At 41.0% G+C, this 17,327-nt stretch overlaps 1 protein-coding gene across 1 annotated transcript in view; it reads left to right on the top strand.

Moving 5' to 3' along the window:
• Nucleotides 1–17,327, top strand: part of ITIH2 (inter-alpha-trypsin inhibitor heavy chain 2) — a 50,722-nt gene that overhangs the window by 17,505 nt on the left and 15,890 nt on the right. Inside the window, exons 8-12 of the mRNA XM_077169459.1 lie at nucleotides 6,708–6,836; nucleotides 8,395–8,511; nucleotides 12,889–13,057; nucleotides 14,722–14,847; nucleotides 16,355–16,536. Coding sequence (XP_077025574.1) covers nucleotides 6,708–6,836; nucleotides 8,395–8,511; nucleotides 12,889–13,057; nucleotides 14,722–14,847; nucleotides 16,355–16,536 — 723 coding nt within the window. The remainder of the gene's footprint in view (nucleotides 1–6,707; nucleotides 6,837–8,394; nucleotides 8,512–12,888; nucleotides 13,058–14,721; nucleotides 14,848–16,354; nucleotides 16,537–17,327) is intronic.

Genomic DNA, 17,327 nt, shown 5'->3' with positions numbered 1-17,327 from the left:
TGAGTAGATTCCCAGCAATGGTATTGCTGGGTCGTATGGCAATTCTATATTCAGCTTTTTGAGGAACCGCCAAACTGTTTTCCACAGTGGTTGCACCATTTGGCATTCCCACCAACAGTGGATAAGTGTGCCTCTTTCTCCTCATCCTCTCCAGCAATTGTCATTTTCTGTTTTGTTGATAATGGCCATTCTGGTGGGTGTGAGATGATATCTCATTGTGGTTTTGATTTGCATTTCTCTAATGGCCAGGGACATTGAGCATCTCTTCATGTGTCTTTTGGCCATTTGTATTTCCTCCTCTGAGAGGTGTCTATTCAAGTCTTTTTCCCATTTTCTAATTGGGTTGGCTATCTTTTTGTTGTTGAGTTGAACAATCTCATTATAAATTCTGGATACTAGACCTTTATCTGATATGTCGTTTCCAAATATTGATTCCCATTGTGTAGGCTGTCTTTCTACTTTCTTGATGAAGTTCTTTGATGCACAAAAGTGTTTAATTTTGAGGAGTTCCCATTTATTTATTTCCTTCTTCAGTGCTCTTGCTTTAGGTGTAAGGTCCATAAAACCGCCTCCAATTGTAAGATTCATAAGATATCTCCCTACATTTTCCTCTAACTGTTTTATGGTCTTAGACCTAATGTTTAGATCTTTGATCCATTTTGAGTTAACTTTTGTGTAGGGTGTGAGATATGGGTCTTCTTTCATTCTTTTGCATATGGATATCCAGTTCTCTAGGCACCATTTATTGAAGAGACTGTTCTGTCCCAGGTGAGTTGGCTTGACTGCCTTATCAAAGATCAAATGTCCATAGATGAGAGGGTCTATATCTGAGCACTCTATTCGATTCCATTGGTCGATATATCTATCTTTATGCCAATACCATGCTGTTTTGACCACTGTGGCTTCATAATATGCCTTAAAGTCAGGCAGTGCAAGATCTCCAGCTTCGTTTTTTTTCCTCAAGATGTTTTTAGCAATTCGGGGCACCCTGCCCTTCCAGATAAATTTGCTTATTGGTTTTTCTATTTCTGAAAAATAAGTTGTTGGGATTTTGATTGGTATTGCATTGAATCTGTAAATCAATTTAGGTAGGATTGACATCTTAACTATATTTAGTCTTCCAATCCATGAACACGGTATGCCCTTCCATCTGTTTAGGTCTTCTGTGATTTCTTTTAGCAGTTTTTTGTAGTTTTCTTTATATAGGTTTTTTGTCTCTTTAGTTAAATTTATTCCTAGGTATTTTATTCTTTTAGTTGCAATTGTAAATGGGATTCGTTTCTTGATTTCCCCCTCCGCTTGTTCATTGCTAGTGTATAGAAATGCTACAGATTTTTAAATGTTGATCTTGTAACCTGCTACTTTGCTGTACTCATTTATTAGCTCTAGTAGTTTTGTTGTGGATTTTTCCGGGTTTTCGACGTATAGTATCATATCATCTGCAAACAGTGATAGTTTTACTTCTTCCTTTCCAATTTTGATGCCTTGTATTTCTTTTTCTTGTCTAATTGCTCTGGCTAGAACCTCCAACACAATGTTGAATAATAGTGGTGATAGTGGACATCCTTGTCTTGTTCCTGATCTTAGGGGGAACGTTTTCAATTTTTCCCCATTAAGGATGATATTAGCTGTGGGTTTTTCATATATTACCTCTATCATTTTAAGGAAGTTCCCTTGTATTCCTATCCTTTGAAGTGTTTTCAACAGGAAAGGATGTTGAATCTTGTCAAATGCCTTCTCTGCATCAATTGAGATGATCATGTGATTTTTCTGCTTTGATTTGTTGATATGGTGTATTACATTAATTGATTTTCTTATGTTGAACCATCCTTGCATACCTGGGATGAATCCTACTTAGTCATGATGAATAATTCTTTTAATGTGTTGTTGGATACGATTTGCTAGAATTTTATTGAGGATTTTTGCATCTATATTCATTAGAGAGATTGGTCTGTAGTTTTCTTTTCTTGTAATATCTTTGCCTGGTTTTGGTATGAGGGTAATGTTGGCGTCATAGAATGAATTAGGTAGTTTTCCCTCCACTTCGATTTTTTTGAAGAGTTTGAGGAGAGTTGGTACTAATTCTTTCTGGAATGTTTGATAGAATTCACATGTGAAGCCGTCTGGGCCTGGACTTTTCTTTTTAGGAAGCTTTTGAATGACTGCTTCAATTTCTTTACTTGTGATTGGTTTGTTGAGGTCATCTATGTCTTCTTGAGTCAAAGTTGGTTGTTCATGTCTTTCCAGGAACCCGTCCATTTCCTCTAAATTGTTGTATTTATTAGCGTAAAGTTGTTCATAGTATCCTGTTATTACCTCCTTTATTTCTGTGAGGTCAGTAGTTATGTCTCCTCTTCCCTTTCTGATCTTATTTATTTGCATCCTCTCTCTTCTTCTTTTTGTCAATCTTGCTAAGGGCCCATCAATCTTATTGATTTTCTCATAGAACCAACTTCTGGCCTTATTGATTTTCTCTATTGTTTTCATGTTTTCAATTTCATTTATTTGTGCTCTAATCTTTGTTATTTCTTTCCTTTTGCTTGTTTTGAGGTTAGCTTGCTGTTCTTTCTCCAGTTCTTCCAAATGGATAGTTAATTCCTGAATTTTTGCCTTTTCTTCTTTTCTGATATAGGCATTTAGAGCAATAAATTTCCCTCTTAGCACTGCCTTTGCTGCGTCCCATAAGTTTTGATATGTTGTGTTTTCATTTTCATTCGCCTTGAGGTATTTACTAATTTCTCTAGCAATTTCTTCTTTGATCCAGTCGTTGTTTAGGAGTGTGTTGTTGAGCCTCCACGTATTTGTGAATTTTCTGGCACTCTGCCTATTATTGATTTCCAACATCATTCCTTTATGGTCCGAGAAAGTGTTGTGTAAGATTTCAATCTTTTTAAATTTGTTAAGACTTGCTTTGTGACCCAGCATATGGTCTATCTTTGAGAATGATCCATGAGCACTTGAGAAAAAGGTGTATCCTGCTGTTGTGGGATGTAATGTCCTATAAATGTCTATTAAGTCTAGTTCATTTATAGTAATATTCAGATTCTCTATTTCTTTGTTGATCCTCTGTCTAGATGTTCTGTCCATTGATGAGAGTGGTGAGGTGAAGTCTCCAACTATTATGGTATATGAGTCTATTTCCCTTTTCAGTGTTTGCAGTATATTCCTCATGTATTTTGGGCATTCTGATTCGGTGCGTAAATATTTATGATTGTTATGTCTTCTTGTTTAATTGTTCCTTTTATTAATATATAGTGTCCTTCTTTGTCTCTTTTAACTGTTTTACATTTGAAGTCTAATTTGTTGGATATTAGTATAGCCACTCCTGCTCTTTTCTGGTTGTTATTTGAATGAAATATCTTTTCCCAACCTTTCACTTTCAACCTATGTTTATCTTTGGGTCTAAGATGTGTTTCCTGTAGACAGCATATAGAAGGATCCTGTTTTTTAATCCATTCTGCCAATCTATGTCTTTTGATTGGGGAATTCAGTCCATTGACATTTAGTGTTATTACTGTTTGGATAATATTTTCCTCTAACATTTTGCCTTTTGTATTATATATATCATATCTGATTTTCCTTCTTTCTACACTCTTTTCCATATCTCTCTCTTCTGTCTTTTTGTATCTGACTCTAGTGCTCCCTTTAGTATTTCTTGCAGAGCTGGTCTCTTGGTCACAAATTCTTTCAGTGACTTTTTGTCTGAGAATGTTTTAATTTCTCCCTCATTTTTGAAGGATAATTTTGCTGGATATAGGAGTCTTGGTTGGCAGTTTTTCTCTTTTAGTATTTTAAATATATCATCCCACTGTCTTCTAGCTTCCATGGTTTCTGCTGAGAAATCTACACATAGTCTTATTGGGTTTCCCTTGTATGTGATGGATTGTTTTTCTCTTGCTGCTTTCAAGATCTTCTCTTTCTCTTTGACCTCTGACATTCTAACTAGTAAGTGTCTTGGAGAACGCCTATTTGGGTCTAATCTCTTTGGGGTGCGCTGCACTTCTTGGATCTGTAATTTTAGGTCTTTCATAAGAGTTGGGAAATTTTCAGTGATAATTTCTTCCATTAGTTTTTCTCCTCCTTTTCCCTTCTCTTCTCCTTCTGGGACACCCACAACACGTATATTTGTGCGGTTCATATTGTCCTTGAGTTCCCTGATCCCCTGTTCAAATTTTTCCATTCTTTTCCCTATAGTTTCTGTTTCTTTTTGGAATTCAGATGTTCCATCCTCCAATTCACTAATTCTATCTTCTGTCTCTTTAAATCTATCATTGTAGCTATCCATTATTTTTTCTATGTTTGCTACTTTATCCTTCACTTCCATAAGTTCTGCGATTTGTTTTTTCAGTTTTTCTATTTCTTCTTTATGTTCAGCCCATGTCCTCTTCATGTCCTCCCTAATTTATCGATTTCATTTTTGAAGAGGTTTTCCATTTCTGTTCGTATATTCAGCATTAGTTGTCTCAGCTCTTGTGTCTCATTTGAGCTATTGGTTTGTTCCTTTGACTGAGCCATATTCTCAATCTTTTGAGTGTGGACAGTTATCTTCTGCTGCTGGCGTCTGGGCATTTATTCAGATTTCTCTTGGTGTTGGACCCAGCAAGGTTGTAATATTTTTCTGTGAAATCTCTGGGATCTGTTTTTCTTATCTTGCCCAGTATGTGGCGCACGTGGCACATGTTTGTCTCAAGTGTTTGGAATGGGTCTCCCCCAGTCACCGATCTCCGTGGCCTGGGGATTTCGGATCCAATTCTCTCCGTTGGTTCAGGGGCTGCGCGTGGTGGGGGCGTCAGCTGCCGCGGCTTGAGGGGACCCTGTGGCTGGTTGCGGGCCGCAGCGGGCCTGGGGGATTCCCCACCGGACCAGGAAGCCTCCCGTGGGGGGGGCTACCGCTGCTTGGATAGCCCTCCTATCCGAGACTCGTATCCGCAGACTCGAAGCAGAGACTCGAAGCTGCCCGCAAAAGAGGGGTGCCACCTGCCTCGGCTTGGGAAACTTGCTTCTCCAATACTCTCAGCCGGCCCGGAAAGGAGGGAGGGAGTAGCTCGGACCACCGCAGCTGCCGCTGATCGGGAAATCATGCGCCGCTCGGGGGTCTCACCGCAGCCGAGTCTCGCAGTCAGTCTAGCCAGCCCAGACTTTGGATAGCCCTCTGATCTGAGATTCGTAGCCGCGGACTCAAAGCCGAGACTCGAAGCCGCCCGCAGAAGAAGGGCGCCGCCTGCCTCGGCTTGGGAAACTTGCTTCTCCAATACTCTCAGCCGGCCCGGGAAGGAGGGAGGGATTAGCTCGGACCGCCGCAGCTGCGGCTGCTCGGCAAATCATGCGCTGCTCGGGGGTCTCGCCGCAGCCAAGAGTCACAGTCAGACTTGCCAGCCCAGACTTTGTATAGCCCTCTGATCCGAGACTCGTAGCTGCAGACTCGAAGCCGAGACTCGAAGCCGCCCGCAAAAGTGTGGCGCCGGCCGCCTTGGCTGGGAAGCTTGTCTCTCTGAGTCTCTCAGCCAGCCCGGGAAGGAGGGAGGGATTAGCTCGGACCGCCGCAGCTGCGGCTGCTCGGGGGTCTCGCCGCAGCCAAGTCTCGCAATCAGACTTGCCAGCCCAGACTTTGGATAGCCCTCTGATGCGAGACTCGTAGTCACGGACTCGAAGCCGAGACTCGAAGCCGCCCGCAAAAGTGTGGCGCCGGCCGCCTTGGCTGGGAAGCTTGTCTCTCCGCGTCCCTCAGCCAGCCCCGGAAGGAGGGAGGGATTAGCTCGGACCGCCGCAGCTGCGGCTGCTCGGGAAATCGCCCGCCGCTCGGGGATCTCACTCACCGCAGCCGAGTTTCGCAGTCAGACTAACCAGCCCAGACTGGGTTACGCTGTGTGTCCATTCCCTGCTGTAGCCCCGGGAGCTGTTCTGTACTGTTTCTGTTCACCTATTAGTTGATTTGGAGTCGGAGGAACTAAGACGCATGTACCTTACTAAGACGCCATCTTGGATCCCCTTATTCGGATCACTAGTTTTAAGTATATATAATTAGCATCACATTCATTTGTTAACTATAAAAATAATTTTCTGCCCATTTATATATCTTTCTAATTTTACATAAACATAGAAACTTGTCTAGGATAATTATGTGTGGGTTGCACATTTTTGCTTGTTTGTTGTATTTCCCTCATTTTTATTTGTAAGTTTCCTATTTTAAAATAATGAATATACATTTTTTAGAGAAATACAGTTTAATTTTGTACTCAGGTCAAGACCTAACAACCTTAAATGTATTAAACGATCTTCAAAATAAAACAAAAAAGAAGTCTATAGAATAAGCAAATTCACAGTGAGAGAAAGTAGATTATAGGCTGACAGGGGCTGGTGTAAAGGGATGGGGGAAATGGGGATTTATTGCTTAATAGGTATTATTTGGGGTGATGAAAACGTTTTGATCTTGGAGGGTGGTGACTGCATTGTCCACTTAAAAATGGTCATAATAGCAAATTTTATGTTGAGTGTATATAAAGTTTAAAAAGGCCTGAGAACCTGAGAAAGCAGCACCACAGGCTGGCGGATGTACCAGGTACCCAGGCACCATCCTTTCACCTACTGAGGATGGGGGATGCAGAATGGCCATGGGGCAGCACTTTTTCCCCTGTGAGCAGCCGTCAGTCCTTCACCTGGGAGGGACAGGAGAAGAGAGCAGGTTCTGAAGGCCCTGTTCTTTCCAGGCACATGTCTCCTTCAAGCCCACAGTAGCACAACAAAGAAAATGCTCCAACTGCTCTGAGACTGCGGTGGAAGGTGAGCTGGTGGTGATGTATGATGTGAACAGAGAAGTGAAAGCTGGGGAGCTCCAGGTGAGTAGAAGAGACTCCAGAACTGCTATTCTGGGGCCAAAGAGTGGCCAAAGCTTCTTGTCCAACAAACTTTCTGGCCTTTGGGTAATTTCTGGCTTCCACAGTAAGTGTAGAAACTGCAGAGAAGGGACTAAAATCATGTTTCTCTGAAGTGTCCCTAAGTAGCATCTTCTTATATGGAAAAAAAAAAGCTAACTAAAAAAAATGGGTCATTGGGTCTCATGCCCTTGTCACAGAAGAGCACTTTTATTCTCATAAAAAGAACAAAAGAAAATTCCAAAATGGGAATGTTGGATAACATTCCAAGACCCTTTGCTATTAGGCTATCCAAGAAAGCACAGAGAATATGGGGCTACGAGGAAGATACAACCAAAGTCTAGAGAAAGCTATGGGGCTAAATGGTAGATTCTAGGGTCAATGTTTAATTGAGAGATTTCTTAAAACATTTCCTTTACCCTTTTGTCATGTTTCAGCCTTGTATCCATATTACATTCTGCTAAGAAAAGAACTCTTAGAGGGTTTCAATCAGGCCGTGATTTCCTCTGAAGTCAGGGAGGTAGAGGGGTGCCTTGGAGCCCACTGCTCACATCCTGCAGGTAGATGTTATAATGTCTTGGATGGCAGTGACCAAAGGGCATAGAAAGGGAATTCGATGGGCCAATTGTTACAGCCTACCACAGAAAACAAAGAGAGGAATCAGGGATCTAACTGAGATGGCATCCCATAAACTTCAAGAAAAATTCCAGTTCCCTGAAAGTGTGCAAAAAGTTTCTCATGATCTGCCTGCTAGTTCTCCATCCTCATTTTCGTGCTACCTCTCCTACCTGGGTGCCATAGGCCTATCCTGCTGAACCACCTATAGACCCCAACTGGGCCATGTAGTCTCAACCCTGGGTCTGGGCTGTCTGAAACTCTCCTCCCCACCTTACCACCTCCTGGGTCCCAATTTCCGCACTAGCTAACTCCAAACTTATCCTCAGGTCCCAGCTTAGATGCCTTTACCTTGGGAAAGCCTCTCCAGTCTGAGTTAGAAGACCACATGTGCTTTGTTTTTCTTATCATAGATAGCACTTACACTGTCTTACAACGGCTTCTTTACTCATCTCTATCCTCCACTGGCCTGGGGGCCTCCTGGGGCAGGAACTCTGCCTGATTCACAGTTGTTTACTACCATGCCCAAAACAGAGGCTTTCCATAAATACTGGGCAAAGTGAAGAGAAGTGAAGTGGGGTGAGGTGGTGAACACAAGTGAAGTAACAAGAGGTGAGGAGAAAGGAGGTGAGGCAAAGTGAAAAGCTGTGAAGAGAAGAAAAATGAAGTGAAGTGAAGTGAAGTGAGAGTTTAAACTTCTGAGAGGGCTTGGACCCTCACAGGAAAAGAATGAGGAAGGAAAGGGAAAAGACGGATGTAAGCCAAGCTTCTATCTCTACTTTCCTTTTTATGACCACCATGCCTCCTATCGACCATTGCTCACCTTTCTCTCTTAGTCTCCAGGTCTCCATCTCTCTATCTTTTAAGCATTGGTAATGATTTAACTCACAAAATGGTCTATTTGCAGGTATTTAATGGATATTTTGTCCACTTCTTTGCTCCTGACAATCTGGACCCAATTCCTAAAAACATCCTGTTTGTCATTGATGTTAGTGGTTCCATGTGGGGAATTAAAATGAAACAAGTGAGTACCCCTGTTATTTTGTGGTGTGTGGGACCTGCTGCCTTCTTTGATCCCCTACCAGTAATGCAATTGTTCAAACCCTCCTGCCCGCTAAGGGCTATGCTTGGCGAATATGGTTGCTGAGACTGTGAACTCTTCCTGAAGATTATTGTTAACAGGTTGCATACCTCAATCTGCCAGTCATTCCTCGCTTCTAAAATTCCTTCCTTCTCATTTTCCTCTTCCCTCCTTCCCCTTCTTTCTCCTCTTTTTTTTCTATTCTATATCCACCATTTCCTTGAAAAAGCAGCTCAAAACTCACATCTTTGAAATTTTTTCTTCTCTGTAAACTTGTCTTACTCCAATCACTCTTTTGCTCCATATTCTTTCTGTTCTTCTGCATAATATTTCTGTGTTGTTCACAAGTCACTTTTTAAATTGTTACATGCCTATCTTTTCCAGTTATATTGGAATTCTTCAGGGATGGCTATCCTGTTTCATATTTTCCAATTCTTTGGTCTTCCTCAAAGTTTTGAGTTTAGTTGCGAGTTCCATATAGACTTGTTCAGTGTTAAAAAGTACAGATGAATTTTTAAGAGCAGACAAGGAAATGTCTTAATTTGACATTCATCAGTCCATCCAGCCAGCCAGTCAAACAGCCAGTTAACTCATTCATTCATTCAGTAATTATTTTGGACCACACAAGTGTTCATTGCTATTCTGTAGTGAATTCAAAAGAACTAAAAGACATGGATTGTGCTCACGTATGTTTACGCTCCAGTACAGGGTTTCTCAATAGACATTTTGGGCTGGATAATTCTTTGTTGGGGGAGGAGGGACTGTACTATGCATTATAGGATGTTTAGCAGCATCTTTGTCCTTCAACCACCCCCAGCTAAGATTGTCCTCAGACATTGCCAAGTGTTTTCTGTGAGGCCAGAATTGCCCTCACCTGAGAACCACTGCTGAACTACAAGTTTATTTACTCCCTTCCTTCCTTCCTTCCTTCCTTCCTTCCTTCCTTCCTTCCTTCCTTCCTTCCTTCCTTCCTTCCTTATTATTCATTAAGCATTTACTATGTGTCAGGTACCTAGTTCATGTTAATCCATGAACAAAACAGACCAAAACTAAAACGAAAACCAAAAATCATCCCTGCCCACATGGAACTTACATTCTAGTGGGAAGCAGGGGGGTGCAGAGGGGGAAAAAATAGGCAAGTAAATTAAAGTCTGTTCAATGGTGGTGGTAGAAAAAAAAATATTTGTAAAAAGAGGAAGGTAATAGAAGTCCAGGGTATCAGTTATGGGGAGATGACATTTTAAATAGGTAGTTTCATTGAGAAGAACTCTGAAGAAACCCTTTAGAATATTAGGAGCTTCTTGTATAGATATCTAGGGGAGGCCATTGTAGGCAGCAGGAACAGCCAGTGCAAAGGCTCTGAGTCAGAAGTGCCCCAGGCATGCTCAAGGGGCAGACAGAAGTCCTGTTGTGGCCAGAGGATGGAAGAGGGCAATCCAAGATAAGCTTTGAGACGGTAGAGGAGGCGCAGATAAGGAAATTCTTTCAAGACATTATCAGAACTTTGGCTTTTCCTTCAAGAGAAACAGAGAGCTATTTCTATTCTGTATGAAGCAATAATGTAAATTGGTATGTTTTAAAGGATATCTCTGTGTTGAGATGTGCTGTGTTGAGAATGAACTGCAGTGAAGGTAAGGGTGTAAGCAAGGGAGGGGGCAGTTAAGAGGCTATTGCAATAATCCATACAAGAGATGCCGAGGGGTTGGAGGATGTTTTAGGATGACGGTAGCAGTCATGGATGTGGTAAGAAGTGACTGGATTCTGGATCTGTGTTGAAGATAGAGCAAAAGCACAACTTCCTGAAGGAGTAGCTGTGAGGTAGGGGAAGAAAAGAGGACTTAAAGATGCTCCAGGGCTTTTAACTTGAGCAGTTGGAAGGATGGAATTAGCCATCCAATGAATTGGAAAAGAGAAGGGCTGAATTAGATTTTGTGGGAATATCAGGGATCCAGTTTTGGACTAAAATTTGAGATGTCTATTAAATATCCAAATGGATATGCCAAGTAGGCTGTAAGATGTACAAGCCTGGTATTCAAAAGTGAAATCTGGGGTGGAGAAATATAATGAAGAGTCATCACTATATAGATGTCTGCAAAACAGTGAGACTAACTGACAACACTAGGAAGTATAGAGGAAGAAGAGAAGCAACATTGAACCCTAGGGTTTTCAATAGTAAGTATTTGGGGAGAGGAGGAAAAGCCAAGGAGACTAAGAAAAAGCAACCAGGGATAATGGAGAAGAGTGCGATGCCCTGGAAGACAAATGAGGCAATTCTGATAAGGAGGAGGATGAGACCAGTTGGTTCAAATGCTGCTGCTGGTTTTTGAGTCTGATGAGAAGGGAGGATAACCCACTGGATTTAGCAATGACACTGGTAACTTTGACAAGTGTCCTAATTTCCTAGAGTTGCTATAACAAAGTATCACAAACTGGATGGCTTAAAACAACAGAAATTTACTGTATCACTGTTCTGAAGGTTAGAAGTGTGAAATCAAAGTGTTGCAAGGCCATCCTCCTACTGAAACTTCTAGGAGAGAATCTTTCTTGGCCTCTTCTACTTTAGGGTGTTTGCTAGCAATCCTTGGCATTCCTTGGTTTGTGGCAGCATAACTCTAATCTCTGCCTCCATCTTCATGCAACAACTCTCCCCGTGTTCTTTCTTCTTATAAGGACACCGCTGATATTGGATTAGGTCCCCCCCCATTCCAGTATGACCTCATCTTAACTTGATTACGTCTGTCTCTAAATAAGTGTACATTCACCAGTCCTGGGGGTTAGGACTTCAACATATCTTTTTTAGGGACTGTGTCCCTAAAATATTCAAAGCATATCAGGGTAAAAATGCTAATTGGAGTGGATTTAAGAGAGAATAGCAAGAGAAGGCTTGGAGACAATGTGTTTAGACAATTCTTTCAAGGAACTTTACTACAAAGAGAAAGGGCAAAATGGGTTCAAACAAGGTGTTTAAAGGGGTAAGAAACAATGACATGCTTTTATGCTAATGGAAAGGCCCAACAGAGGAGGGATATTTAAGATGTAAGAGAGACAAAGTTACTAGAATCATTCCTTCAATAGATGAGAGGGAAGGTAATCCAGTCCACAAGCGGATGGAGCTGCATCAGTTAGAAACACTGCTAGTTCTTTCTTCAGGAAGGAAAGAAGACCAAATACTACCAGATGGAATTCTATGGCAGTGGGAATCTGAAAATTTTCTTCTGATTGCTTCAATTTCTCAGCGAAGTAGGAAGCAAGTCTATCAGCTGAGCTAGAAGAGGAGAGAAAGGTGTTTGGTGGTTTGAAAAGACAAGATAAGAAATAGTAGTTTAGGAAAGTTGGTGAGTAGATGGATGTGAGAAATATGTTTGCTAGTCAGACACCACTTAGGATTAAGTATGTGAGATTGGAAGCAGCCGGAATGTGATATACCAGAAGTGGAATGGCTTTTTTAAAGGGAAATTTAATAAGTTACAAGTTTACAGTTCTAAGCCTATAAAAATGTCTAAATTAAGGCACCAACAAGCAGTTATCTTCACTCAACAAAGGCCGATGGGTCAGGAACACCTCTGTCAGCAGGGAAGTCATGTGGCTGGAATCTGCTGGTCCCTTGCTTCTGGACTCTGTTGCTTTCAGCCTCTGTTCCTGTGGGGGTTCCTCACTTTACTTCTCCAGGACTGGCTTTCATCTCTTGGCTTTCCTTGGCTTTCTCCAGGTTCTGGCTTGCTTAACATCTCATGGCAGTGTCTGCTGGACTCCAAGCATCTCCAAACATCCATGTCTCTGTTCTCCACATGTCCGCATCTGTGTCAGCTCTGCTGTGAAGTTTCTGTTGGCTCTGAGGTTTCTGTCTTTTGTCGTTTCTGACTCTCTCCAAAATGTTTTCTCTTTTAAAGGATTCCAATAAATTAATCAAGACTCATCTGGAATGGGTAGAGTCACATCTCCATCTAATCAAAAGGTCATACCCACAATTGGCCATGCCACATCTCCATGGAGATAACCTAATCAAAAGTTTTAATCAGGATTAAAAGAAATTTGTTCCCACAAGATTGGATCAGGATTAAATCATGGCCTTTCTAGGGTGCATAATACTTTCAAACCAGCACAGATGCACCTAAAGATGATAAGCCCTACAGCAAGATTAGTCAAAGTGTATGTATAATCTAATACATTGGTCTGTGTTGACTGAGGAGGTTTACTGGAAGAATTATAGCTTGAGTCAATACTTGGAAGTTGTCTAGGATGAATTATTGTTGTCCCTAGTTTCCTCCTAGGCTTAACAGCATATGTAATGAGACTTTTCCTTGTTCACTTTTGAAATAGACTGTGGAAGCAATGAAGACCATATTGGATGACCTAAGAGCTGACGACCAATTCTCTCTGGTTGACTTCAACCACAATGTTCGAACTTGGAGAAATGATTTAGTTTCAGCCACTAAAGCACAGATTGCAGATGCCAAGAAATATATTGAGAAAATCCAGCCTAATGGAGGTGAGGGGGTTTGGCCTAAGGCCCAGTGATAAACTTCACTGGGTTCAAATCTTGGTTCACTTCAGAAAGAAGCTTTATACCCTCCCACAATGTTCAGCTTTCAATGGTCTGCCATAAACCACACATTTATTATTAAATGATGAATGGTAAGTTCGTGGTGCACGTACCACACATATTCCAGGTCACACACATTTTTAACTATTCCAACCTTTCTCAGAAAAAGGGTCCGTAAATGATATTCAGCTTTTTTCATTATTTGCATGGCATAAAATATAATTGTCTTCAGCCCAGGATCAGCAAGGCTGATTTAGGTACCATAAATTTAATGCTTATCAAAATGGCAGATCTAGCAATTTGAAAGGACTAATTCATCTCTAAGTGAACAGTTCCCTACAAAGTGAACATTTTACCCAACCGGGGAAACTTGAGAAGCCTGGAGAAAAAATTAGGAAGCAATCAAGTGATTTGGGTACTAAATAAATTATGTATGAGTAATCACAGAATGATGAATTTGAACCCAAGATATGATTAGGTTTTTTGTTTTGTATTTAAATCCTTTTTCTTTTTTGTGAAAAATAACATATATACAAGAAAACAATAAATTTCAAAGTGCATAGCAACAATTAGTTGTAGAACAAATTTTAAGTTTTTACTTCTAGCTGCTCTAAGATACTGGAGACTAAAAGAAATGTAAGTATAATGATTCAGCAACCACACCCATTTTTTTTTCCTACCTATTTTTAAACCTGATCTTCTCTGTATAACTCCACAATCACCTTTGATCTTTCTCTCACTCTTCAGGGGGATTTGGGCTCTGGCTATTCTAACTTTTTCGTGTTAAAAGGAGCTATCAATAATATGGGATGGGGAGATGGAACTACTTGATATTCTGGAAAGGGTGGCTCCCTTGCATTTCAGGGGCCTATATGAGGTTGCATTTCTCCAGGGGCCTATATGGAGGCTGTAAGTTCCTGGAAAGTTACCCTAGTGCATGAAACCTTTGTAGAATCTAGGTGTTGCTTAGGATTGGCAGAAATGGTTTTGATTGGGGTTTTACATTGCATGGAACTTTTACAGAATCTTATATATTGACCTAGGTGTCCTTTAGGATTGGTGGAATGGTTTTGATTGGGATTTGGCAACTTATGGTAGGTAGTAATGTCTAACTGAAGCTTGTGTAAGAGTGACCTCCAGAGTAGCCTCTCAACTCGATTTGAACTCTTTCAACTACTGATACCTTATTTATTACACTTCTTTCCCCCCTTTTGGTCATGATGGCTTTGTTGCTCCCATGGTATCAGGGCAAGGTTCATCCCTGGGAGTCATTTCCAATGCTGTCAGGGAAACTTTCACTCCTGGATGTCATATCCCATGTAGGGGGGAGGGCAATGGTTTCACTTGCAGAGTTGGGCTTCAAGAAAAAGAGGTCCCATCTGAGCAACAATAGAGGTCCACCAAGAGTAACTCTTAGGCATATCTATAAGTAGGCTAATCTTCTCCACTATATATGTAGCTTCACAAGAGCAAGCCTCAAGATCAAGAGTTTGGCCTATTGATTTGGGTGTCCCTAATGTTTGACGAAGTGTCAGGGGTTTCCCGGGTGGTAGGATGTGATTGTTTTTGTGGAAAGAAAAAGCATGCAATGGTATTTATTATTTTAACAGGCACAAATATCAATGAAGCACTTCTACGGGCCATCTTTATTTTGAATGAAGCCAATAACTTGGGATTGTTGGACCCCAACTCAGTTTCCCTGATCATTTTGGTTTCTGATGGAGATCCAACAGTAGGCATGTATCAGTTTGATTTTTTAGTGACAAATGAATTTATTGTTGTTTCATGGGAAAGCGACTTGCTTATCATGGGAAATATAATGGCAGTTACCTGGGTATCTAAAACGTTTTAAACCCATGCTTCCTAAATGAAGGCATCTTCTGACCCTGCAGCACTCATCACACCTGTTCCCATTAACCCAACCCTCAGGCATCTTTTAGCAGTGTTTTTGAATACCTCAGCTTAGCCTACACAACATTAGGGAATTTCAGTAGTATGTTAGGAGCTTCGCTGATCTGCCCTAGAGAAATGCATATTATTTCCTCAACTTAAGGATATATGAAGATGGTGTGTGGGGCTTGATTATAGTCAGAGAAATGATAAATGAAGAGATTAAGCATTTGCAGAAACTCAGAGTAAAATTCTTTAAGACCTACATAGCTATGTGAAAATAATGATTTCTCTGAGTATTTATCTTGGGTCTCCCTAGGTAACTCTGGAGTGCACAGAACATGTTCATCCATTGTTCTCCACATTTCTCCCCAATTTTCCACTATAACTGGGGAAGTGACTTTTCTCTGATGCACTCTTTCAGTTAAGCACAAAATGGCTTTAACATTTCCCTAATTTTGATAAGGACAGTTAACGGTATTTGTTTTGTTTCTCTACGCTGGCAGATATCAGTGAATACTAGATAGTGTAGAGTCAGTCATGTAGACAGGGACTGGGTCTAACTTGATGGCTGATACACAGTTAAATGGAATAAAGATGAATGAGGCAGTGATGACAGTGTCAAATGGCATTGCAGGAAGACTGTTACTGAGGCTAGAATGAGCCGGTGTTATGTAGGAGTTGTGGGTTCAGTGTTTCTTCTTCAAATAAAGTTGCTGTTCCAATTGAATTTTAGAACAAAATCATACAAACTAAGAGGAAAGATAGTAAAAATAAAATCTGTTTCTCACCCCTGTTCCCCAACTATCTTGTTGTCCCTGAATGCAGCCAGTGATTACCAGTTCTGTGTACATCTTTCCAGAGGTGTTCTATGCATATTTGTATTCTATATACACCTTTACACATACACACACACACATACAAATGCATCCCGTGTACACCAATCTTCACTTCATTTTTTTTCCTTTACAACTGTACCTTTGAGATCATTTATCCATAAAGAGTTTTCATAAAGAGTTATAAGTGTTATGTATAAAAGTTTTACATAGTCATTCATTTTAATGACTGCGTAGTGTTTCACTGTTTGAATGTACCATAATTTAACAGGCTCCTCTTATTGGTATGCTCAAATTGCTTCTCAAGTGTTGCTATTTCCAACAATTTCACCCATCCTCCATTTCAACATGTATGAGAGTATCCACAAGTAAAATGCTTAGATTTCAAATTACTAGGTCAAAAGGTAAGAGCATTTTTACTTTTGACAAATTTTGCTGAACTACCTTCCCTGGATTTTCCAAAAACCTTAGAGTATTGCTTCTTCATCCCTTTCCCTTCTGTTACTGCCAACTTTAGGGGAACTAAAATTGTCAAAGATTCAGAAGAACGTCAAGCAAAACATACGAGACAACATCTCCTTGTTCAGCCTGGGGATAGGCTTTGACGTGGACTATGACTTTTTGAAGAGACTCTCCAATGAAAACCGTGGAATTGCTCAAAGGATCTATGGAAACCAGGACACTTCTTCCCAGATGAAGGTAACATTTTTTTTCCTGGCCTTTAAAAAATTGCCTTAAAGCCCCCTTCGGGGAGTGGTGAGAACGGGGAGAAATTCAACTTCTCCAAGTTGAATTCTTGGTATTCTCACAAGCAGTGTGGACAACCAAAGCTATAGGCTGAGCCCCCAGTCTTGGGGTTTGTTCATATGAAACTTAACCCCGCAAAGGATAGGTCAAGTCTACTTAAAATTTAGGCCTAAGAGTCACCCCCAAGAGAGCCTCTTTTGTTGCTCAGATGTGGCTCCTCTCTCCAGCCAACACAACAAGCAGACTCACCACCCTACCCTTCCCTACGTGGGACATGATTCCCAGGGGTGTGGACCTTCCTGGCAACGTGGGACAGAGATCCTGGAATGAACAGAGACTCAGCATCAAGGGATTGAGAAAAACCCTAGAATGAGCTGAGATTTAGCATCAAGGGATTGAGAAAACCTTCTGGACCAAAAGGGGAAAGAGCAAAATGAGACAAAGTGTCAATGACTGAGAGATTCCAAACAGAGTCGAGAGGTTATCCTGGAGGTTATTTTTATGCATCAAGTAGATATCATCTTGTTATTCAAGATGTAATGGAGAGGCTGGAGGGAACTGCCTGAAAATGTAGAGCTGTGTTCCAGTAGCCATGTTTCTTGAGGATGATTGAATAATGATATAGCTGTCACAGTGTGACTGTGTGATTGTGAAAACCTTGTGTCTGATGCTCCTTTTATCTACCTTGTCAACAAAGGAGTAGAACATATGGAATAAAAATAAATAATAATAGGAACAAATGC

This window comes from Tamandua tetradactyla, chromosome 7 (genome assembly GCF_023851605.1).
Source record: "Tamandua tetradactyla isolate mTamTet1 chromosome 7, mTamTet1.pri, whole genome shotgun sequence".
NCBI classification, from domain to species: Eukaryota; Metazoa; Chordata; class Mammalia; order Pilosa; family Myrmecophagidae; genus Tamandua; species Tamandua tetradactyla.
The sequence above is the reverse complement of the archived record's forward strand: the minus strand, read 5'-3'. Positions and strand labels throughout refer to the sequence as shown.